Here is a 26603-nt window from a genome sequence, read left to right as displayed (position 1 = left end):
ATTACTGCTTTTTTCAAAGTAGTCACAGAAGACTCATTCAGCTGGGGTTTTATGGATACCCTTTCTGCCATTATCATTAGCAAGACAGAAAGTCACAATGTCACAAATAACATTAATCAAATTTGTAAAACATAGAAAGAGAAAACTGGGCCTTACTTGGCTAACAATGTCATCTGCAACAGTAATGAAAATCCTAATTTCTTTCATAAGACTTAACAAATGTGAAGACTTCACACACGATAAAGTTATATATATAAAAATGTAAACTGACTGGCTACATAAAACATCCATCCACTTCACATCATGTCCAGACTCCACTCCAAAACCACTCCCCACTCGTGGACTAGATTTCCTCCTCCCTCTCACCTACTCAAGCCTTTATTCCAGCAATGCTCGCGTCTCTCTCCTGTATCAATTTTTCTGCCTCTACTAGATTGAGTTCTACCAGTATAGTGTTATTTCTAAGAAAATGCTGTTACTTCTCCCACTTAAAAAAACAGAAGATCCCCTGGCCTCACTTTCTCCACCAACTACTCCTCCCCTTGGCAGAGAAACAGCCTAGAATGCTTTATCCCCAGACATTTGGAAACTTTTTCACCTCCTCTAAGTGTCTGTTCAAATGTCACCTCAATTACGTTACACTGATCACCTTATTCAAATTTATAACCTGCCCATCCCAATTCCCCCGCCCAACCTTACTCTTATTATTTCCACAGCACTTACAAATTTATCATACTACATAATTTACTTAATTCTTCTGTTTTTTTCTGTATTGTCCATCTCCCCGCATACGAGAGAATATAAGCTCTAAAGGCAGAGGGGTTTTTTTGGCTACACCGCAGGGAATGTGGGATCTCAGTTCCCCAACCAGATATCAAACCCATGCCCCCTGCAGTGGAAGCGCAGAGTCTTAACTCCTAGACCGCCAGGGAAGTGCCCTGGAGATTTTATAAATACCTGTTTTGTTCACTGATATATCCTAAGTACCTGAACAGTGCTTGGCACAGTTCAGATGCTCAATAAATATTTGTTGACTAAGTAAGTGAAGTGAATAGGTTTATTTCTTTTTACTGTGGTACTTCTGATTTCTATTTCTCCTGAAATCACAAAATGTATACAATCAGTATAATGTATACAACCAGTATTAACCATACCATTATACCTAAGGCTCCTTTTAACTTTACCTTTTAGTGGAGTTTAGCCAGGAAATTGTTTACATAAGACTAGTACTCAGTAAACTGATATACTAAAATAAATGAGCATCAGAAATACGTTAAGGGAGCAAAGATAGAACAAGCAGAGAGTCTGCTTGGTGTTTATTCCCCTCTGACACTGTTGCTTCTCTGGTACCAGGTATGTGTTCATAGAGCCACAACAAAATAATGTACTGTCTCTGAAATAATGTCTGATGATGCCACTGGAAACAAAGCTAATTACATGAGAACGTTTACTAAACAAACTAACAGCTAGACACTTAAAGCTGATCACACATCACTATTAACTGTAAATTAATTGTAAATCAAGTAAGAAGAACTTTAGACAAGACACTTGCCAAAGAATATCAAATAATGAGGTACAAATATAAAATTGAGCCAGAAACTGCAGAGGCTCAATCTCTGAAATGAAATTCGGACTTTAATGATCCTTATTCTTTCAAACAACTAACTCAGTTTCAAATTTTGTACAGTAGATTAAACATCTGTATTAGTATCAGGAAGACTGAACACGTGTAGCTTCTTAAGAGATTAAAACATACAGAACATAAGAACATGTACAGACTTAATAAAAGTGTTTTAATTTTTTCCCAATTTTTATCAAGAAGGAAACTAGAATCAAATTCTCATATCAGAATAAAGCAGTGAATAATATAAAGAACTTCTGGACTTAGATAGTGGTGCTGGTTGTAAAAATGTTGTGAATATACTAAAAAACACTGAACAGTGAATACTTTAAAAGGGTGAATTTTACATGTGAACTATACCTCAATAAAAAAAATTTTTTTAAAGGTCTGCAGACCTGTATACCAGGTACAAATCACTAGTTTATTGGGTAAATCTTAGCACTGTCACTGGGTAGAACCTGTACCCACAAATAATCTCTAAGAAATATCATTATAAGCCTTATTATGCTCTATCCTTTTTCTGAAGGATAACAGCAAGTAGACTGCTTTCCTACAATAGCAGTTACATATATACTTTTGCCAGGTTATTGGAAAAAACTTTTGAGGGAGAGGGGCACAAATACTTCTATAATTTCAAAATTCTATTCTTTAGGTAGAATCAAAGAAAACCTCTGCATACAATGTAAATTATAAGGGCAAAATTCACTCAGGTTATACATAATCAAAAGGATCAATAACTTGCTTTAATGATGATAATCTTTAAAAAATAAAATATCTGAATATATTAGGATTAAAAGCAGAATATAAATAAAACAATTAAAGGAAGGTATCAAAAATAATTTTGGGGGCTTCCCTGGTGGCGCAGTGGTTGAGAGTCCGCCTGCCGATGCAGGGGATACAGGTTCGTGCCCCGGTCCGGGAAGATCCCACATGCCGTGGAGCGGCTGGGCCCGTGAGCCATGGCCGCTGAGCCTGCGCGTCTGGAGCCTGTGCTCTGCAACGGGAGAGGCCACAACAGTGACAGGCCCGCGTACCACAAAAAAAAATAATAATTTTGGAATGGCTGGAGGCAGATTAACTGGTATGTATGTAGATTAACAGTTCTTAAAAGAAAACAAAGGTAGTGATATACCATTGCAACAGTGGAGTCTGGGGAATCCTGGGAAGAGATAACCTTATTTATCTTTGTACAAATTTTAAACGGCAATCAGAGAACCATAATGAAGACCTTTTTGAGTTGAGTAATGGAAGAGGAAATGAAGGTCAGATAAATGACCTTAAGATCCAGGTTCCAGACTTTGTTGCAGAAAATCACTCTGAAGAAAGGGGAGAAAGAACTTTGAGGAAGCGTAATTTAAGGAGGTGAGCACTTTAAACTGTGGTACTTGCCTGTGGCACTTACACACCAAGGCTTAAAGCACTAAGCATGAACATCATGGCGTCTGTTGGCAGTGAGAAAGAGCACAGTAGTGAGGCGGAAGGAACAGCAAGCAAAGTAAGACTGCAGATGGGCTGCGCTTCATTTCCAACACTAGTAATTCTCAACCTTTCGCCTGCCTTCATACTTTGCCCATGTACAACACAATCCCAACAGCAAATCTTTCATTACACACAGATTCTCAACAGGAAAATCACTAACTCAGAATGTTTGCTAGAGTCTTTAGAAAGCAAAGATAAACTTGCTCAGTGACAACTGCACGTTTTCTTCTCATATACAAGAAAGGGAGACTTCAGCAAAGAAACATAGCAGACATTATTTTAATAGACTATAATTTTCGGTCTTTTTTGGGGGGAGCCACACTGCACGGCTTGTGGGATCTTAGTTTCCCGACGAGGAACTGAACCTGGGCCCTTGGCATTGAGAGCATGGAGTCCTAACCACTGGACCACCAGGGAATTCCCGTTTGGTCCTTTTTGTAGACCATTCTATGTGAGATTCCATAAATTATCTTATTTAAAAAATTTTTTTACACTTCTGGATGACATCTGTAGAAAGGTAAAATATGTCTAAATATTAGATGCAATTTTTTTCAAAATTAAAAGAATTCTTGATTCAAACACTGTTTTCCCTATAATATTATATAATATACAATACAGGAATACTGTTTTTAAATTCATAAAATATAGCCCAAAACAGTCCTTCCTGTTGGACATAAGCACTAGTAAGCAGAATTTTTACATACTCACATATAAACACATTTTTACATGTAAATGAAATCATGTTACATACTAGTATTTCATTAAAGTTTTTCATTCAATACACGATGATGATATCCAGTACTTACATAGTGATTATTTACTACTTAAACCCTTTAAAGGACAGAATTCATTTCACCTTTGCAACAACTCTGAGAGACAGGGAATACTATTATCGCAATTTTACAGATGAGAAAATTGAAGCATGAAAAGACTAAGCATCCTGCCCAAGGTTACACAGCAAAGAAGTGGCAGAGGCAGGAGTCAAACCCATGCCATTTTGCTCCACTGTTCACACTCTTTTATTTCGGGGGGCGGGAGGATCGTGCGGCATTCTGGACCTTAGTTCCCTAACCAGGGATCGAACCTGTGCCCCCTACAGTGGAAGCACAGAGTCTTAACCACTGGACCACCAGGGAAGTCCCTACTGTTCACACTCTTAACTCAGCCACACTTTCACTCTCAAGAGCTGGAGAAGTGGAAAATCTTTGCCAATGAAATAAATTTACATTAAATACACCCACACCTCACTGTTCTGACATCATCAATCATAGTTAATTAAGTTGACTAGGGGCTTCCCTGGTGGCGCAGTGGTTAAGAATCCACCTGCCAAGGCAGGTGACACAGGTTCAAGCCCTGGTACAGGAAGATCCCACGCCACGGAGTAACTAAGCCCGTGCACCACAACTACTGAGCCTGCGCTCTAGAGTCCGTGAGCCACAACTACTGAGCCCGCCTGCCACAACTACTGAAGCCCACGTGCCTAGAGTCTGTGCTCCGCAACAAGAGAAGCCACCGCAATGAGAAGCCCGCGCACCACAACGAAGAGTAGCCCCCGCTCGCCGCAACTAGAGAAAGCCCACGCGCAGCGACAAAGACCCAATGTAGCCAAAAACAGTAAATAAATAAATAAATTTATATTAAAAAAAAGAGTTGACTATAAAGCTACGGGAAGACCCTAATGATCAATGGTAGATAAAATTTTAATTCACAATTGAAGTTATTTTCAGAGATGTCAAAAGATTTAACCTATAAGTGCTTCAGTGAATATTTTATGGCAATATAATAGCCCTCTGAAAAAACTGAAAACAATATTAGATCACAATAACATCTAGTAATCACAAGAGGACTCTTTCATACTAATAATGCCCTTACACATTTTTCATCTATTTTCCTTTCTGACTAGAAGACTCATATTTTCAAAGTTATACAAAGAAGAGTAAATAATAGTTACAACCTCAGTATCCTAAAAACAATCAAGTGACCAGCAAGTTACACTGCAAGTGAGAGACATTTGTCACCTATTAATTGAGAAAAACATTTTCTACAATATTCAGAGTTAAGTGAGAAAAAGAAATGCATGGCCCAAATCACTAGTAGGAAAATAAGTAATATTAAATATTTTTTCAATGCAAGGATTAGTCTTTTAATTTCCTCCCTCAAATGAGTCATTATTTATTTCCTGTTAAAACTCATTTGGAAAGTAACTGTAGTACTCTAAATAAAAAACAGTCAATCAACTGAGTGGGAAAAGGCCTATGGAACATGGGTGAGGTCAAGTCCTGGTCCCTTCCTTCCTGTGTTCCTTGGATTAGTTGCTGTCTCTGAGGCCAATTTCCCCAATTTTTAATAGGGATAAAAATAATACCTACCTTCATGAGTTCGCTGTAAGGCTGCAACTAAGCTATATGAGAGAGAGGGCTTACCCAATTTTTATCTCCAAAGCTTAGCCACTATTAGATTTAATACCTAACTCTATTACTTTGAATGAAAGCATTCACTTACATTACAAGTTTCAATAATTCAATTCAATATTTTTAATAGCTACTCTGACAATATTTGGCTCAGGCACATTAAATTTTTAAAAATTTTATCTGAGTGAAATATTCAAAATCGTTTTTAAACAATTTAACCTCTAACAGAATAAATTAAAAACTACATTCTCTTGCCCCATCCTCTCCCATTTTCTTCTGCTCTGTGGAAGCAACTGCTTTTAACTCTTTCAGCTCTGACAGTTAATACCTTATCTCTAAATAACAGTCCTATACCACTATTTCTATATTTATACATTTTAGACGTCATTGTATTGACTTCCCGTTGTTTTAAGGACTTAACTTTTACATTTAAGCAACCTCTCTACCCTCCATCCTATTACTATAGTGTTCTTTTCTTATATAATTTTGAGGGGAGAAACTAAACGCCTTTACTATCTTTTTCTCTATCTGTTATCATCATATCTTTAATTTCCCCCCAATGTTCCATCATACTAGATAACAAGTCCTCCCTTTAATAGAAACTTCCATTCCTCCATTCTGCATTCTACTGACCACTGGCATCTAGTGTTACTATTGAGAAGTCTGATGCCATTCTGCTTCTCACTCCTTTGCAATAAATTATTTTTTCTTCCTGAAACTGTTTGAAGATTGTTTCTTTCTCTCTGATGACTTGAAATTTCATGACTCTTTGATCCTGTGATCCTTTTTAATTTAAAGCCTTTTGGAGCCTAAGCACATTTCATTGAAAGTAATTTGTTAAATATGCAGAACATGTGGCACAACTGCAAGAAGACATAAAAATAAGTAAGATAGTTCGGCTGTTAGGAAGATTTAAATTACTAAGAAGGGAAAACAAACACGACAGTGATAATAATAGGTGAAATACTGTCTATGACATTAGATAAATGCAAAGGATTTAGAGGGCTCAGAGGAGAAAAAAAACATGTCTGTTTTTAAGGAAAGAGTGGGGAGGCACAAAATGGTTCACATAAATGTGGGAGCATTTCTGGTTAAGAACTGAAGAATGAGTGAGCCGGTGGCATGGAAGGGTGGCATTTAAGACAGAAACAGCATGAATAAAAAACATGACATCAGGAAAACAGAGGATGTATCATTCAGGAAATATTGACTAATTCCATTTTGACAATGACATCAAGATACGTGTAAGGAGAAATGGCAGGCAGATAAATAATATAGCTGTTAAAGTTGACTGAGCATGGAGAACCTCAAGCACCCATGCCAGAGAGTCTGAAAGTACTCTTCCATTCAGTTAGCATTTTGCAAGTTACAATTTAAAATTAATAACTACTAAAACAATACTGGAAGGAGAAATCAATTCAGGTTCAACTAACAGTTATGAAAATGGACTTACATATGATTAGATCTTCTTCCTCTATTTGTTTTCTTTCCTATGACTGGAGTGCCAAAATGTTCAGGGTTGGTGAGTGGGAGCTGGTCTAATGTCTGTGGGTAGGAACATAAACCCATCAAAAGTTATTACGTTGCAAGCTTTTTTTTTCTTTTTAAACCAAATCAGTTTAAGAATATGCTTAGATTTTGAGATTTAAAACTTCCCCTGAGGGAGACAAAAATACAACTTTCCTAAAGATAGAAAACTCTCATTTCAAAGATATTAGAATAAAGATGAATGAGCCCATGGCTGGAAAAAAAAAAGTGAAAAGAAATTTCGTTTTTCTCTCTAGATAATTTCATTATCTATTTAAGGATTGACAGACTCCTAAGAATGATTAAAATATAAAACAAATAAAACTCAGTGGAAACAACAGATTTGAGAGATAAGAAACCTATGTGCAAGTACCTAACCCCTAGGTTGGGCCAACTGCAGCTCAAATTTTTCTTTGCATATAGGGAATCCCAATCCACAAGATAGAATTCTTAGTAAGTAACAGAAACGAAATTATCAGGATAAGCATCAACTGCTTGAGAAAAGGGCTTCAGATATCCTATATTATGACTTTGCAAACATTTTCTGCAGTAAACCTTTCTCCCCCAACCCCTGACCCCACCACCCCCGTCCCTTGCGGCTTGCGGGATCTTAGTTCCCCAACCAGGAATCAAACCCGGGCCCCAGCAGTGAAAGCACCTAACCACTAGACGGCCTGGGAATTTCCCGCAAGAAACCTTTTTTGAAGAAAATGTAAAAATCAGTTTTTCTACAGTTAATATTTCATTTTCCCTTCCTTTTTAATCTGCAACATCCAATACTGTGCTTGGTATGAAGATAATAATCAACAAATGAACACTTCTTTCTTGTTATCAACTGGTAATTCATGTCGACCCTTTTATCCCTCACCCCATTCAAAAATAATGATTTCCAGGGAAGGAACTGGTTGTTGGTTAAAAGCAGAATGAAGAAAAAGGGATTCTGAAATCCCTTCGTTTCTCCATGTCAGAGACTTCTTGGATTTTTCATGCCATTATTTCCTGAAAAGGTTTATATATCTAAAAAGTTAAGGTATCAATCTGAAGATGCTATCCCAACTAATTCTCTGAATATCAATGTTGGTAATATTCTTACTTTTTCTGCATCTTAATGATTTTCCACAGTTACTATTCCTTTTATTCTTCCATCAGAACCTTTGCTATTGCAGATACTTTTATGAACACAAGGGGAACTAAAGAGCCCAGAAAAACTGTCAGAGTGGAAGTGAGGGTGAGGAACTACTTAGGATAAAGACTTCTCAAAGTTACAAACAAGAATGTTATGAAAGGGTGTCCATCAACTTAAAGATCAGATATCTAAATACAAACTAATGTTAATATTTAAAAGAAAAGTTTTAACTTTTATTTTTAAAACTGAGATAATTTTGTTGAAACAACGATGAACTAAAACATGAAAGGGGGAAGCATATTCATCTATTTTGCATAATTTGTTAGAATATATGTAAATATATTTAAGGTACATATAGATATCCAACAACAAAGGATACAGTATAGGAAAAAGGCAGTAACGATAGACAAAAATCGTAACTTTTATAGGGCTGAAAACCTAACCTTTCAAATTTAGTTTGTAAGTCAGGCATTTAAAAAATATTTGGAAGCAAAAGCTGGCCCAAATACAATAATATGCCAGACAAAACCTCTTCAGAAATGACCTGTCATTAACTCCTAATTATGCTTCCCAAGGGTGAAAATTTCCAAGTACTGTATTCGGTAAACAGGAAAAATAAATTAATTTGGCTTCACTTTCTGTCAAGCTAACAAAAGAACTAAATGCCCCTCCCCTAAAATTAAGGCTGCTCTCTTGAAAGCAGAGATTTCTATTAAGTACTGTGATTTCTATTTTAAGTATCTGCTAGTCATTTCACTTGATTTAGGAAAGAAAATATCCAGGATTTCTGAAGAGTTATCTAGGAATCACATATAGGAATTCTCAAATAAACCACAATCTCTCCCTAGTATGTCAAAAAGAATTAGAATAATAGGAAGCAATATCTCTGTCCCTGGCCCCAATCCTGGAAAGCAGGAACACCTTTATTACACATGACAGAAAAGAGTAAGGGGAGGGTAGGATTTGTCCTGTCTTAAACCAACAGAGCAGAGCCAGAGACTCCTGGCTATATCAAAGGCTCAAAGAAAATTCCACAGGGCTGGGGGAAACACGCCGATAGCCCTGTTACCTAAAATGGGCTGCAGGAAATACGGAGCTGGGATTTCATCTAAATTTTCTTCAGAGTTTTCAACTGCATGTAGTAAATGCACAGAGAGAATACCAGCTGATAAAACTACTTTTGGATAATATTCAAATTATGAATGCTCTATAGAAATACCCAAACACTCCAACAGATGTCAGGAAACAGGCAACATCCTCACTAAGCTGGTTATGGCTAGAACCAGTGATTTTGGTGCGGGAATTCAAACTGACTGACCCGCTTATCATCATCTCTTATCGTGAAAATTTTGAATTTAAGTCTTTGTTTAGGTATGAAGCTTATTAATGGGATTAGTGACCCCCAATACTGCCAAGTGTGATGTGGCTTTTCACTCAAAGGCCAAAGTTATTAGTAATAATAACAATTCTCTGAGCAAACTTCCAAAAAATTAAAACTGTTTTTTGAAAATAGCAGAAATATCAAATAAGGGAAAGAATATACATAGATGGTAGATTAAATATACTCCTGGCCATGTCTCCACAGCTCCTAGTACCCTTAAATTTTTATATTTTTGATTAATTAATGCTTTGTCTCCTTCAAAAGCAAAAAGAAGTTACCCAAGGATAAATTCCACATCTACTTAGCTTACCCATGTATTCCCAGTACCTAGCATAGCACGTGGCATATGGCAATGGGTAAGGAATAATATACCAGTATTCCAATACCCTCTAGCAAAACATACACCAGTATTCCAATACCCTCTAGCAAAACATGAAGTTCAACACATATAGTCACACACAGTAAAACCGATCCTTCCTGAAGTTAAAAAGGATACATTGAGCTACTTGCTCTTATTGCTTCAGCCTTTATACTACAACTGTCTTATGAACAATTCCAACTTAAAATTCTCCTGGCAAATACAAAATTAGTATCTTCGATATTTCTCTGGATTAAATACGTAAGACATATACCTTCACTTAGGTGAAAAAAATCAAGTCTTCAAGTCCCCATATTCATTAACCTACTATAATTATCACATGTTCTAACTAAGGGAAATGAAATTATTTCTAAGAATTACATAAACTCAGAATGAATTCTGTTACTTCATCAGTGTAAGAAGCCAAATTCACTGTACTTGTCCAAAGCTATATGTATTTCCTATATTTAAACCTTCACAATTAATTCATCAAATATTTACTGAAGGCTTTTGTGTAGAAAACACTACTGGGAAAAGGAAAGCCCATCAAGATGACAAAAACTTGGCTATTCCGCCAAAACAGCTTACATTTTATAGAAAAAATGATAAAAGTAACCAAAAAGACCATAAAATAAAAATAAGAGAAGTGGAAAAGTATCAAAGGATATAGAGATCAAATGTGGTTAGAGAGCTCATGAAAGACAGTCATGTAGGAGGAAGCCTTTCTCATGGCCTTGAAAAGAGCAGGGCTCAGCAGAAACCAAGAAAAGAAAGTATGAGCCATAATCTGGAAACACCAAGTAGTCTTATAAGTCAGAAGTACAGGGAAGTAGCAGAGTATGAGACTGAAAAGACAGGCCAGAATCATAATACAGAGAATCTGTCCCAAATTCTGAGTTGAAATCGGAATTCATTTACGGGAAGGGAAAATAACAAAAAAACATAAAATAAAGTCTAATAATTTAAAAGAAATATTAAAATTCCCCAAAAAACCACTGTTCTAAATAGTTACTAGAAAAAAGAAATCTTGGTTTGGCCACACTGTGCATTAATTAATATTCATAGGCTGGACTAGAGAATATAACGCTATTTGCAACAAATATGTCCATTTTTAAAATTCTGAATTGCAAGTTACTGATTTACAAAACTTTGTGAGCCCTCCACTCTTAGTAACTTAATAACATCTTTCAATTTTAGAGCATGATTTTGGTGCCAAAAAGTGCTGGTTTGAGAACCAGTTCTGTTCATCACTTTCATCAACTCTGAGTTGTAGATAAGCATTGTATCTCCCTCATAATGTTGTAAATGCAAGGATGTATGTAAAGCACTAAGCAAAGTCCCTGGCAAATATGAACACTTCATTTATTCATCCAGCTAATGTTTATTCAGTTCCTACTCTGTGCCAGTCACTGTTCTAGGAACTGGGAACAAACTGGTGAAAAAGACATACAAAATCTCTGCCACTGAGACACATTCTAGTGAGGAAGGCAGACAATACATAATTAAGCACATATACATATTTTGGTGGTGAGAATGATCTGGGCTATAAAGAAAACTAAACCAACCTTAAAGAGCTATGAGGAATGGAAGGGACTGTTTTAGAAAGGGCAGTCAGGCAAGCCTTCTTCAAGGAGAGGCTATAGTAAATGTCAGTGGTTGGCAGCAGGAGTAGCTAGGGATGGCTTGCAGTATCTACATAGCCTTTAATGATGATGGGGTTCAAGTAGATTACAAATGAGACATCTCTTTTCTACATTTACAAATTAAAGGACTCTATAAAAAAGTTGCCTAACGGTAATAAACAATCCCGTTGTTTTTTCTTCATGGACAAATGTTAAAATACATTTTTTTTAGACAAAAAATCCCACAGAGAACCTGGTACTCAAACACAAGGCCTTAAACAGGTTTCACAGACTACACTCTCATGCTGTTATGTATTAATGAATTTTCCTGATTAACAAGTAAGCTGCTTGAGTTGAGAAAGCAAAACTTTCCTGCCCCCGGTACTAAATACTAGGACATGTTCATTCGTTAAGTGATTACTTACTTCACTTTCGGCAAAATGCCTCTCTCCTTTCAGGCACAGTGAAGACCGTCTCAGTGTCTTCTCATCTCCATCATCAAAAACTGTGAGAAGAGGTAGAAATGGCAACTACTGAAGGGCTTTTCAAAGATTAACAAAATGACATAAATTATCATTTAACTTTCTCAGTGCAAACAGAGCTATTGTTTTAAAAGATTAGATCTGAAATTCAGTACACATTTTAAGTTTTGTAGCAAACAACTTCAAGTGTAGAGTATGTTTTCCAATTTCTAGGGAAAAAAATATATATACCTGTAATGAAAACATCTTTCCTGGAACAGAAAACATCAAATGAAAATAAGAAGTTAGCATTTCAGAAAGAAACCTTTTAAATGCTGATTAATCCTTCTCAATATGGTAAAGAAAAAGCAAATTTTCCTATTGGTAAATACTGACAAATTTACCTAATAAACAAAAAATAACAGTACAAGTTTATATATTCAGACTGCCCCTAAAAATTACCCTATTTTTATTATTTAAAGCAGTGTTTCTCAACCTCAGCACTACTAACATTTTGGACCAGATGGGGACTGTCATGGGGACCTGTGCACTGTGAGATATTTAACAGCATCCCTGGCCTCCAGCCACTAGATGCCAGTAGCACCCCCTTCCCAGTTGTGACAACCAAAAATGTCTCCAGATATTGTCAAATGTTCCCTGGGGGGCTAATTTGCTCTCACTTGAAAACTGCTTATTTAAAGTACTAAAATGTCCCAGAAAATCTGTTGTAAGTTTACATATATACAGAATAGATGTACACTTTATGATATAATAATCTTAGCATATACTACATTCCTCACAAATCACGGGAAGAGAGTACCTCTATTTTAAATAAAGTTACCAGGCCTTGATTTTATAAACAGAGGTTTTTGCCAAAAAAACAAAATTAGGCTCTTATATATAATGTGAGCTTTTACATCACAAGAGACTGGATAAATAACTCTTTGTACTTTTTAAAAATGTAGTAACTAAAATAGTCAATGATAAAAGTGTCAATCACACCTAATTATCAAACAGACTTAACAACACAGAACCGCTCACGGTCTTGTAACCTACACAAATGCAAATATATCCTTAGGCTTCAAAATCAAATTTTCCCTCTCCACCAGGTTTTTGTTCTCATATCACAAAACTTATCATTACTATTTGAAAGCTCCATCAAATTCTGACATCACCAAAGACATTTTACTAGATGTTTATTCTCATCTCTGAGATCATTAAACAGTAAGAATTTTTACCATTCAATAAATACTGGGATAATTACTCTGTTATCAATTTGGAAAAAAATAGTATTTGATCATATTTCAGAATGTTCAAAAAAAACTGTGGGTGAAATAAAAAGCTCTTTGTAAAACAAAAAATAGAACTTTAAATTGAAGAATACCTTGGAAGACAAATTTACAACACTGATGGAAGGAAAGCCTTCTTAAACAAGACTCAAACTAAAATGACAAAGGAAAAGGTGACCACAGGAAAATTGACTATGATTTGAAAATTGATAGCAGAGATAAGAGTAAAGCAATAGAAGAACACTGGCAACTGAAGTGGCAAAGGTTAACATTCCCTTTATACATTTAAATATATAAACTCATACCCTGAAAATAAGAAAACGATAACCTTCCCAAGAGGAAAAGGAGCGGACTGGGAAGACACTATAAACTGGCAATTCAAACGAGAGAAAATACAAATGAAATAATGTTCCTTTCAATAAACATATGAAAATATGTCCAATCTCACTACTCATCATGGGAGGAGCATATTAAAGCAAAACTGAGATACTATTTTGTGTCCAGATAGGCACAAATTTTAAAATATTACTAACATCACATTTGACAAGGGTTAGGACAACCACCACACTTATATACTGTTTATGGAAGTGTAAATTAACAGTCTTTTAGAAAAGCAGTTTTCATAACCTACTACAGCTTTAAAAGGCCATTTCCCTTCGAGCTATGCCTAGTTCTCAATGTACACACTAGGGAAATATTAGAATAATGTTCATGTACAAAAGACATTCAATCCAGCATTTATTACAACAGCAAGAAAACTGGCAACATCATGAGTAAGTAACTGGCGACATCCAATGCTATGAAACATAATATTGCAGTTAAAAAATGTCATCTGTTGCACAACATGAATATTATGAACACTACTGAAATGCACACTTAAAAATGGTTAAGATGAAAAAAAATTTCTCTAAGATACACTCTGAAGTGAAAAAAGCTAGAAATCCAATTGTATAATATACACACTAATTTCAAACTATATGTTATGTACATATTTATGAAATAAATTTTTTAAAGATCTCGAAAGATAAAAAAACATTAACAGTAATAACATGTACGGCAACTAGGGGAGGAAGTAAATCAAGAAAAATCGGTTTTATTTGTATTAGCGCTGAAAATATACTTTTCAAAGAAGATGCATTCCCTTACCTACAGTGTACCAACTTGCATCTGTTAATTTATTGATTACAGCTTCTTGATACGCACCATCAAGATTCTTCACTTCCACAATAGCTCCGACCTAAAGTGTCAAAAAAAAAAGTTAGGAAAACTTTAAGAAGATAAATGAACAAACTAAAAACTGGCTTTCTTTTTTTAAACTAATTGAGTGCATGATGGTGAAGAATAAAATCACTACTGATGTGATTTGTGTTAAGGTGCCAGCAATTATACTCACCAGTTTCTGCACCATCAGTGAAAATGTCAACATAGTGAAAAAGGCAAATAATATCTAAGTATTACTATCAAAATAGTTTTGCCCTTACAATCTCCCTGAAAGGGTCTTGGGAACCCTCACAGGTCTGGGGGTCCCTGTCTGTGAAACTGACTATCTTTGCCCCATATTACGACTCTTCTTTGAAGAAGGCTGGGGAAAAATTAACAAATAACTTTGAGGTTCTCCTTATGAGTTATAATGTACCAATAGTGACAGTCATTTGAAATATTTTCATCTCATCAAGAAAATGCTGATAATTTATATGGTTTATAAATTTATATGGTTTTTATAAGTACATCAAACTAAAACGCTTCTGTACAGCAAAGGAAATCATCAAAAATTTGAAAAAGCAACCTACTGAACGGGAGAAAATGTATTTGCAAATCACATATCTGATAAGGGGTTAAAAACCGAAAGATATAAAGAACTCATACAATGCAACAGCTAAAAAGGAATCAAACAATCCAATTGAGAAATGGACAGAGGTTCTCACACCATATATAAAAATAAACTCAAAATGGATTAAAAACCAGAAACCATAAAACTCCTAGAAGAAAACATAAGCAGAACACTCTCTGACATAAATCGTAGCAATGTTTTTTTGGATCTGTCTCCTAAGGCAAAGGAAACAAAAGCAAAAATAAACAAATGGGACTTAAACAATTAAACTTAAAAGCTTTTGCACAGCAAAGGAAACCATCAACAAAACAAAAAGAGAATCTATGGAATGGAAGAAATATTTGCAAATGATGCAACAGACAAGGTGTTAATATCCAAAATATATTATCTCCAAAATTAATATCAAAAAAGCAAAAAGTCCAATTTAAAAAATAGGGAGAAGACCTGAATAGACATTTTTCCAAAGAAATCATACAGATAGCAAACAGGTATATGGAAAAATGCTCAATATCACTAATCATCAGAGAAATGCAAATCAAACCCACAATGTGATATCTCCTGACACCTAATGAGAATGGCTTATTATCAAAAAGACAAGAATTAAAAGTGTTGGCCAGGATGCTGGAGAAAAGGAAACCCTCGTGCACTGCTGGTGGGAATGTAAATTGGTGCAGCCACTATGAAAAACAGTATGGAAGGTCTTCAAAAAATTAAAAATAGAACTACTGTATGATCCAGCAATTTCACTTCTGGGTATTTATCCAAAGGAAATGAAAACACTGATTTGAAAGGATATATGCGCCCCCAAGTTCACTGCAGCATAATTTACAATAGCAAAGATATGAAAACAATCTAAGTATCCATCGATGGATGAATGGATAAAGATATGTGTGTGTGTGTGTGTGCATGCAAGCGCGCGTGCGTATAATTCAGCCATAAAAAAGAATGAAATCTTGCCATTTGCAACGACATGGGTGGACCTTGAGGGCATTATGCTCAGTGAAATAAATCAGTAAGAAAAAGACAAATACCATACAATATCACATATACATGGAGTCTAAAACACAAAACAAACAAAAAACCAAGCTCATAGACATAGAGAACAGATTGGTGGTTGCCAGAGCTGGGAAGGAAGTGCAGGTGGACAAAATGGATGAAGGGGTCAAAAGCTACAAACTTCCAGTTATAAAATAAATAAGTCATGGAGATGTAATGTGCAGCATGGTGACTACAGTCAAGAACACTGTATTGCACGTCTGAAAGTACAGGGTAAGTCTTAAAGTCCTCGTCACAAGAAAAAAATTTTTTACAACCATGTATGGTGATGGATGTTAACTAGATTTAATGTGGTGATCCTTCTGCAATGCATACAAATATTGAACTATTATGTTGTATACCTGAAACTAATAATAATGTTATATGTCAATTACACCTCAATTAAAAATAAAATGTATATGGTCTTTGCAGTGATAACAAAAATAAACTTGTTCCAGAAGAGACTGTCAGCCTCACACAATGCCCAAAAGAGGGAAGGAAATGTTGCAGAATTAAAAGAACTTTTTTTTTTTTTTTTTTTTGTGGCCACGCCGTGCAGCACGTGGGATCCTAATTCCCCGACCAGGGATCGAACCCAGGACCCCCCTGCAGTGGAAGCACAGAGTCTGAACAACTGGACCACTAGGGACTACTGTCAATAAATACATAGTACATTTTTTTAAATTTAATACTCAAGTGGTCTAGTATTATTTTCATGTGAACTCACTGAAAATATATTGAGATCAAATGACTATCACTATGGGAAGTTTATTTCCTCTAGGAGAAACATAAATGCTAATACTTTCTATCAGCTGATGGAAAGCCACAAAGTACATTAGGGAACAATTCAAAATCTATATACAAAAAAAACCTCCATAGGCAAGAGAAATATTTTAACAATTTTGAGACCGAAATTTAATACACTTGCATACATCAAAATCAAAATGGTCCTAAGCCCTAATCAAAAACAAAGAAAATTTCAATAAATAAGAAAAACAAAACAAGAAAAATAAACCAACTATGCCACAATCAAAGAGGCTGGAGCAATAGGAGAGAAAGATGGCTTGAGGAAACAAAGTAATTGTCTTTCCTATCCCTTGCAACACTGAACATTTTTTGTAGTTGGTACCAGCTAGCCTGTGCCAGGTGAACAGGGCAGTCAGGTAGCGAAGAGCTACGCTGGTGTGCTTATGAGGCAAAAACACAAATAAGACATGGAGACGTGTGTGTTCTGATCATCCAGGGGGCACAATGCTTCAATGACAGGCTGTGCATCCATCAGAACTTGGTCTGCCATTACTGGCTGCAAGACTTCAGCCAGAGTACTTTACCTCCCACCTCCCTTCACGGTTTCCTCTTCTGTAAAGAGCTATTACGAAGGTTACATAAGATAATATGTGCAGAGGACTTAGCACAGTACTAGCACATACTAATAAGTGCTAAATAAATGGCGGTTAACATCAAATTATACATGTGCATGTTTTTGTCCTTTTGTCCCTACAAGTGATATACATGGGCACGTAAAATTAAAGATGGCACCTATAGGGACTTCCCTGGTGGCGCAGTGGTCAAGAATCTGCCTGCCAATGCACGGGACACAGGTTCGAGCCCTGGTCCGGGAAAATCCCACATGCTGCAGAGCAACTAAGCCCGGGCACCACAACTACTGAGCCCGTACTCTAGAGCTCACGAGCCACAACTACTGAAGCCCACATGCCTAGAGCCTGTGCTCCGCAACAAAGGAAGCCACCGCAATGAGAAGCCCGCGCACTGCAATGAAGAGTAGCCCCCGCTTGCCGCAATCAGAGAAAGCCTGCACACAGCAACGAAGACCCAACGCAGCCAAAAATAAAATAAATAAATTTGAAAAAAATGGCACCTATAAAACAGAAAGGGTGGAAAATAATTTTCACAAGGCAAGATTAAAAAAACTTACAAGTTTTAGTCCTCCATAGTGCCTACTATATATGCAAGGTACTAATGCCCTGGGGATCCAATTAAAAGTTTTTAAATCAACCACCAACAAAACCTGGCAGATACACACATCTATCTAGTTCTCTGGAAAGTACAGCTTCATTAGGAAAGGATTTTTCTGGCATCTACAAATGTCTCTTCAATTGTTAGCATTTCTTAAAATTCACCCAGCTAGGCCAATGTCCATTTCAGACATTCTAAAGGACCAAACAGCACACAGTGGCTACCCGCACATTCCCTTTAGCTTGCTCACTAGTGGAAAGTAAAGCAGCACTAATTTCACTGGCCAATGAAAACTACTGCAAAGAAATGAAACTATCTGTATATATGAACATATTCATCACTTATAACTGCCTGATGACCCTTTAACAATTTCATATGCCAGTAGTTGCTTCAAAGAATTAAAAGCTCTGAGGATTTGTTTTGTTTTGTTTTCTCAATTTTCACATCATCATGGAACTTACATCACCTGATCCCTACCACCTATTATTTCCGGAAATTGTACCTTTTAATAAATGAAACATGGTGAGACCAAAACAGATGAGTAAATAAAAAGCAATCAGTTTTTCCTTGATGTTCATTTCACTTCTGAACACAGGTTTTACTGTCATGTAGGTTTTATTGAACACTAAGTCTGCTTTTTTTCTATTAGTCTATTCAGAGAGAATTACATATTTATCAACTCAATAACAGAGTAACCAATGAATTTTTTAAAAGACTGAGATAATTATTGTTTCCCACTGAAGCATTAGAAGTAATAATGAATAAATAAATGAATTACCTTTAGTGGGCCTTTTATGTGGTCATCCTGAACTTCCACTGTTGAAGAATCATGTCTAAATGTTACCTAAAGATTATAAATTTAATTAGCCACCAAAAAAGAAAAAAAAGCAACACAAGCTCGTTAATGCATGAATTCATTTTTACTATGACTAAACAAACGGCTGCCTAGTTTATACAATATCTCAATCCCTAAGTAGATTAACTGAAAATTTTATTATTTAACAGACAACTTCCCAGACTAATTTACTTGATGATTTACATATCATATTTTATTCAATACTATTAGTTGTGAGTTTAATTGTATAATTTCTTTTCCTACAAATGAGGAAAAAAGAGGTGGCAATCTTAGGGTATTAGGTACTCTACCATTTTGCGAAGGCCTCGCTTAGTAATAAGCAGTAGCAAAAAACACTTACTGACAGCCAAGTATCAGGCTCAAGCATCAAACATATTAATCTTCACAACAACCATTTTAGGTAGGTATGATTATTCCCATTTTGTTGATAAGAAAACTGAGGAACAGAAAGTGTAAGTAACTGGTCCAAGATCATAGAACTAGTACCATGGTGGACCTGAGATGCAAACTCAGGCCAACTAGATCCAGAACTTTACTGTACTCTCCCTCTGTATCAGTATAGAAATCAGAGAATGGGAAACCAGATGTGAGGTAAGTTAAAATAAAGGGATTGAGTTTAAATATTTAATTAGTTGGTAAAAAACAAAACAGCTTCCAGTACTCAGTAGAGAAAAGGTTGTTTTCCTTATACAAAGCAAGAGTTCTTACAGGGATTGAACCATTAATGTGGTCTTATCTGATATGTGTGGTAATCAACTTAGGTAAAACGGTCACAAACCAGCTATGAAAGGAGATGTCCTGTACTCACAGCATCCCAGGTATTTCTGTCTCACACAACACACTACTACGCTTTATTTAAATTATGTGTTTAGATATCTGTGTCATTCACTAGGCTGTAAGCCACTTAAGAATGGAGACCAAGTCTTAATATTAGAGTTTCAATACCTGATATCGTGCTTGGCATGTAGTAAATGCTCAATAAATGAAAACTGATGGGGAAGGAGTGTTGTTCTTCTTCCCCAGAAAAATGTATTAACTCTGAATCATAAACTAATTAAACTGATATAGAAATATACTACCTTATCAGTTGAGAAAAATCATTAGCTTTGAATTATAAAAAGATTTTTAGAGCAGCCCAAAAAACTAACAACAAATTTTAGATAGCCACTACTTATAAGACACAAGGCACAAGGTACTGGCTGGCACTCTGTGCCATCAGCAGAAGCAGTATAGACTGTTCTCTTCCTTTCAATGACAGCAAGAAATGGCAGGACTGCTATGTGTCATTTTGCTGGTTCATTCATTACAGAGACACCAGCTGAGATTATAAATCACAGCTAAAATCCAGTGAAGCATGGGTCCTGGAGTAAGACTGCTCCTGCCCAAAGGAACACCGTTTCTAACCAGCACAAAAGTGTTATCTGTAGGCCAAGCTCTGCTAAGGAGGGTCTCTACCAGCAGGGAGAGATTTTTGTCTAATTCATGTTAAGGTGTTACATGTGCTAGCAGTAGCTCTGTCTGAAAGAGTGAGAAAACTGATAAAAAGCTTTCTCTTCATCTCTAAGATAGTAATGGCAAAAAATGAGTGCTCAGGGAACACCGCTATATGAAGTCAGGAACAGGAAAGGCCACTATAAGAGCTCATGCGCACCAAGCATGTGAAAACTAAGGACAGGGTCGGGGGGCTTCCCTGGTGGCGCAGTGGTTGTGAGTCCGCCTGCAGATGCAGGAGGCACGGGTTCGTGCCCCGATCTGGGAAGATCCCACGTGCCGCGGAGCGGCTGGGCCTGTGAGCCATGGCCACTGAGCCTGCGCGTCCGGAGCCTGTGCTCCTCAACGGGAGAGGCCACAGCAGTGAGGGGCCCGCGTACCGAAAAAAAAAAAAAAAGACAGGGTTGGGGGCTAAGAACAGCATCCTACAGGCTTATGGTTAATTTAAAGGCCTTATCACAATGGTTCTTAACTGGCAGTGTAAATTAGAATCACCCAGGAAGCTTTTATCAACATATCCATGCATAAGGAAGGAACCTAAGCATACAAGCATGGAAGAAGCTCCAGAAAAAACTCTGACACGCTCCCCTGAGGTACAAAATCTCTACGGCCTGTTTAACCAATGATGTTCAAACCAGTATTTTACGGGGTATCTGCTAATGTGGATTATAAACCCCTTGAAAATAGAGATTGGGTTATTCTCATATCCCCATCCTCCTTCCCTCCTGCAGTTTGCCACTCAATAAATAATTAACAGTTATTAGGAAGATTTTTCAAGAAAAGTAGAGGATAAAGAAGCAATAACTAGATCTACCATCATCAATTATAAATCACATCTCAATTTCATGGTTAAAATGGGGGGCGAGTCTTAAAACTGATGTACTATGGTAATTCCCATTCTGCCACTAATTTGCCATAATGGCCTTGGAGAAATCACTAACCCTTTACTGAGCCTCATTTTTCTTACAATAAAATTAAGGAATTAAACTACATGACTTCTAAGGTCCTTTCCAGCTCTGAAAGGCTAACAATACAAACAATACCAAGTCTGTAGTGAAATGGCATTCAAAATACCAACTGTGATCATCTAACTTCATTCCAATTGGAATAAAATCACAAGTAATGCTTTGTTTTCAGGTATTTTTACAATCATTACTCCTAGAAACTAAAAACTCATCTTGCAGAAGAAAAAAATTCTTAAATATACTTACCAGTAAAAGTTTAAGCGTCAAATACTAAACATATAATTTAGAAGATCTACATATACTGTACCTTGACTTTGACAAGTCTTTTCGCTGTCTTGATCTTGGCTTCACAAAAGGCTCCTCTGTATTTAGCACTCACATCAGTGCCCACTGTCAAATAGGGAGGTTCATCAAGGGCCTAAAAATGCAAACAAAAATAATTAGGTTTAAACTTTCTAGATCTTTCCCAAAATCAGACCTCAGAATGGCAGATCTAATCCTGTTACAGCGATAAAAGTTGTAATAGATGAATGTATTGTTAACAAAAACAATCTATACAATACTCTAACTTAAAAATAAGTAAAATACATATCATAAAGCCTATTTAAATGTACTAAAATGTACATCTATAAAAGATAAAGGCATCTTTTTTCTCTATATAAAATACATATGATCCAAGTATATCATTCCATCCACCCCTCCATCTACCCATTCATTCAAAATTTTTTATTAAATGACCACTGAAAGAAAAGGCAGATCCTTAAAACTCAGTCTAAGAAAATTTCTTTTAATATCTAGGCTGTATCTTGGCAGCCACCCAAATTCACATTAGCTTTGTTATATCCCTATCTAGACAATGCTAAGGTAGAACAGCATAAAAGGGGTGGGGGAAACCCACATGCATTCAAACTACTGGTGAAAACTACATGAAGAAATCCAGTCTGAAAAATCTGAAGTAAAAACTCAGCCAAAATGTCTCAACTGCTTTGGCATGAGTTCACTGTTCACTTCCTGTCTACAATAAATATTATTTTAAGTCTCCTCACTTGTGATTTAATTTTTAATAGTCCTAATCTAGCTGCTCTTTTTATAATCAGGTACTTTTCTGCACAGGATCTATATTTCTAAGGAGTTCTACTTATATTAATCAATTCTATAGCCAAAGAAAGATTATGTAAGTAACTTTTCCCAAAGTGTTTTACAAGAAATACTAATATTCCAAGATGCTCCACCAGAAAGAAAAAGAGTTGGGAGTTTGGGAAAAGCAGTTCATTGAATGAATTCCTACTCTGCCTCATCATTTCCCAATCTATTTGTCCAAAGAACCTTTTTTATTTTTTAAAACTTTTAAATAGATTTTATTTTATTTATTTATTTATGGCTGCATTGGGTCTTCGTCGCTGCACGGAGGCTTTCTCTAGTTGCCGTGAGCGGGGTCTACTCTTCACTATGGTACGCGGGCCTCTCATTGAGATGGCTTCTTCTGTCGCGGAGCACAGGCTCTAGGCGCGTGGGCTTCAGCAGTTGTGGCTCGCAGGCTCTAGAGCACAGGCTCAGTAGTTGTGGCACACAGGTTTAGTTGCTCCGTGGCATGTGGAATCCTCCCGGACCAGGGATCAAACCCGTGTCCCCTGCATCAGCAGGCAGACTCCTAACCCCTGTGCCACCAAGGAAGCCCCCAAAGAACGTTTCTTAAATTAACATCTGTTAACATCCTGCAGAAATTCCACAGACCATAAGGTGGAAAAATGCTGTTATACAGCAATAAATAATGAATATATCAATTTCATTTGGATCTTAAAATAAATTCATCCCTAATAGTTGTGGCTAATACACGTAGAAGAGATTTATCTCAAAAAAAAATTCTAATGCTATAACAAAAGTGACCATAAATATGTCAAACAATTTTAATCACTTTTTGAAAGGTGGAGAGGTATCATAAACCAAAACAAGGGTGCTACAACTAGAAATATCAGGTCACCCTCCTTAATGGCCGTTTGCCTCACATTCTATGTATTTCATGAACAGTATTAAAAAAAAACCCTCAAAACATATCAAGTATATGATTTCTTAAATCTACTTAGGAAAATGCCTATATTTCAATTTATTTATGCCATAACAGAAGTGTAACCTCATAGAAAGATAATCATTTCTGCATTATTACTTTTAAAATCTGTTGCTATAACTACGATTTGATAACTTTGCACTGCTCTTGCACCTAAAGTTAATAAATGCATTTCTACTTTACAAATTAGCCCTCTTAAAATATCATCTTCCCAGTCAAAATTTTGAATAAGTTCCAGACAAGCTAGTGGCTTTATTTTAGCAAGAATATGAAAGGGACTCACAGCACTTCACCCAGAAATTTTAGGAAAATTTCCAAAAGATATCAATCCACTCTGTGGTTCAATTGGTATTGTGTGTTACTGCTAGACAAGCCCAAATGGAGGGGCACTTTTCATGACCATAAGGTTCATTACTCTCCACAACTTGCAACCTCTCCCATTAACACTTCCTGCCTTATTAGCCAGTAAAATTCTGAAATGTAGAACAAGAAATTCTGAAATGTAGAAGAGAAAAAGAGATCATCTAAAAGTGCATGTTTGTGCCTACTCAGGAACAAATAAATATTTAAGAAGTGATAAGCTTTTTAGGTACTTTTATTATAGAGAATTTTGAACCAAAAAGGGGCGGGGGGAATAGGATAGTAATATATTTAGACTACTAGTATACAGAAACCCATTTATGTATTCTTTTCATTAATATTCAATATCTATCAAACACTGGCAACATTCCAACCCCAGCAAACTATAAACATGCTTAATGAACAGACTTATTCATCTTGAATTTGAGAAAGGGAACTTTCCCCCCAAAACTAAGCCCATCCTACATCCTTACTAACATGAAAATCCATGTTAACAGAAAAGAGTAATAATTAGCTCAAATATCATGAGGGCAAATTATTATTTTTGAAGGGTAATATTTTCCTTCCTTCAAGCTAGAACACATGAAGAGGAATCAGCAAGGTATGTAAAGAAAATGTCTGTTACAAAAATACTTGCAAAGGGAAGCCAAAGTCTAACAAAAACCTGCTAAATACATTGTTAGAGCAGGGTTAATTTCTCTAAAAGAGCACAGGAATAGCAAAGGTCTATGTTCTGATCTTAATTTCTGCCTGTATTTTTTTCTTTTGTATCATCTTAGGTAAGTTACTTTTCTGTCCCTAATTTCTCATCATTAGATGAATAAAATAATCTGAGTTCTGTATACATTTGTTTAACATGCCTATGTTAAAGGACTAAGGTTATTACAAAGATGGTCAGAATAGGATACTCCGAGACACGTAATTGTCTAGAAGTGAAACTATGCTAACCAAAGTATGAATTTCTACAGAAAAAACAAATGAACCTCACAACCTACATGGTCATATTTGTGTATGTAATTTTAGCAGACCATAAATTATCACTCTATCATTAGTGTAATGTGAGACTAATATAGCACAGTTTTTGAAAGCAAAAGACAAGGTCCTAATCCCAGCTCTATTCCTATGCTAACTACATGAGTTTTTATAGGCTACTGAACCTCCCTAAACTTCAGCTTCCACTACAGGAAAATGGGGCCAGTATTAGAAAGTACTCAGTTATCATGCCAGAAGTATTTAACTATTCACAATTACTATTATGAAACACTGAGTTGGGCAAACAAGTCATTAAACCAATGTAAATTCAGATTTGACACCTCCTCCTTTTTTCCTTTTTAAAATGGGAAAGGCAAAACCTCATTTTAAATGATTGCTCACCATAAGTCAGTGTAAAGAGAAAGTTAAACCACTGTTCTCACTTTTTCAACTAATGTCAATACTCCTCAGAATACAATATTTTTTAGCATTAAATCTAATGAGAACATAATACAGGATAATTGGTACTATGTATATGTCTTTAAAGTATTATACTTTTTCTACTTCTAGAAATGCAGAAATAAAAATACGTTATACTATACATATAGAAAAAACATACATATTAAAGATAAAAACAACTGTTAAAGCGGGATTAACTTATGAGAAAGGGAGTGGAAAGGAGGGGTATGTATATAAAAACATTTTATCCAAAGTATGTCTTCCTGTTTCTTTTCTTAAAAAAAAAGTTCCTTTTTTGTTTTTTACAATTGGCATGTAGCCTTTGCTTTCTAAAATGTATACTAAGGACCATTTCAAACTTATAAAAAAGAAGACAGAACTGTACAGTAACTCCCCTATATACTCATAATGTGACTCCCACAGTTATCAACTCAATTATAATACTCAAAGTATTATCATCTGTAATGACTGGGATTATGGGTTATTTTGAACGTTCGTATTAATACTTGTCTATATTCTCCAGTGCACTTGGAATGACTATACTAATGAGTCAGTATAATACAGTAATTAAGAGCACAGGCTCTTGAATCAGATGCTTAGGTTCAAATCTACCACTTAGTAGCCAGATGATCTTGCCTCTAGATATAATAATAAATAGTGACTATCTCACAGGGATGAAGACTGAAATGCTTGCTACATGTAAAGTGCTTATTAGAACAGACCCCAGCATACAATACCAAATAAAGGCTGTTATTATTACTCAAAAATCTGGGGTGCAATTGTGACTTTAAAAAAAATTTGAGGGCTTCCCTGGTGGTGCAGTGGTTGAGAGTCCGCCTGCCGATGCAGGGGACACGGGCTCGTGCCCCGGTCCAGGAAGATCCCACATGCTGTGGAGCGGCTGGGCCTGTGAGCCATGGCCACCGAGTCTGCGCATCTGGAGCCTGTGCTCCGCAACGGGAGAGGCCACAACAGTGAGAGGCCCGCGTACCGCAAAAAAAAAAAAGAAAAAAGAAAAAAATTTGAGTCCTACACCAAAGAGATCCCACATAAACAGAACAGATGCCAGTATAATTGTGTATATGGAGGGAGGGGTGTTTAAAATATTATCCCCCTATTCAATTCAGAAATAAAGTAATCAAGTTGAATTCTAGTAGCAAGAGAGGTAAAGTGTTTGTGGGGATGCTCCATAAAGTCTATCACAGTCTTTTAGTGTGGCAGAAAGACAAAATCAAGACTATACACACCTATTCTGAGGCTACTGTACTTTGATCCAATGCAGAGATATACAAAGAATCATGCCAGCAGGTTTACCAA

The 26603-nt window shown here is 36.2% G+C and overlaps 1 protein-coding gene across 5 annotated transcripts in view; it reads right to left on the bottom strand.

Moving 5' to 3' along the window:
- The window catches only part of ARID4B (AT-rich interaction domain 4B), a 126735-nt gene that overhangs the window by 56441 nt on the left and 43691 nt on the right, over positions 1-26603 (bottom strand). For all 5 annotated transcript variants that reach the window (XR_003005494.1, XM_024761474.1, XM_024761476.1 and 2 more), the window contains exons 3-7: positions 21738-21848; positions 18897-18962; positions 14422-14512; positions 11951-12030; positions 6965-7056 (exon numbers count right to left, since the gene is read on the bottom strand). Coding sequence is in view for 4 of the 5 variants with exons in the window: in XM_024761474.1 (XP_024617242.1) it covers positions 6965-7056; positions 11951-12030; positions 14422-14512; positions 18897-18962; positions 21738-21848 (440 nt within the window). In the remaining variant the exon portion in view is untranslated. The remainder of the gene's footprint in view (positions 1-6964; positions 7057-11950; positions 12031-14421; positions 14513-18896; positions 18963-21737; positions 21849-26603) is intronic.

Source organism: Neophocaena asiaeorientalis, unplaced genomic scaffold (assembly GCF_003031525.2).
Source record: "Neophocaena asiaeorientalis asiaeorientalis breed wild unplaced genomic scaffold, Neophocaena_asiaeorientalis_V1.1 scaffold166, whole genome shotgun sequence".
NCBI classification, from domain to species: Eukaryota; Metazoa; Chordata; class Mammalia; order Artiodactyla; family Phocoenidae; genus Neophocaena; species Neophocaena asiaeorientalis.
The sequence above is the reverse complement of the archived record's forward strand: the minus strand, read 5'-3'. Positions and strand labels throughout refer to the sequence as shown.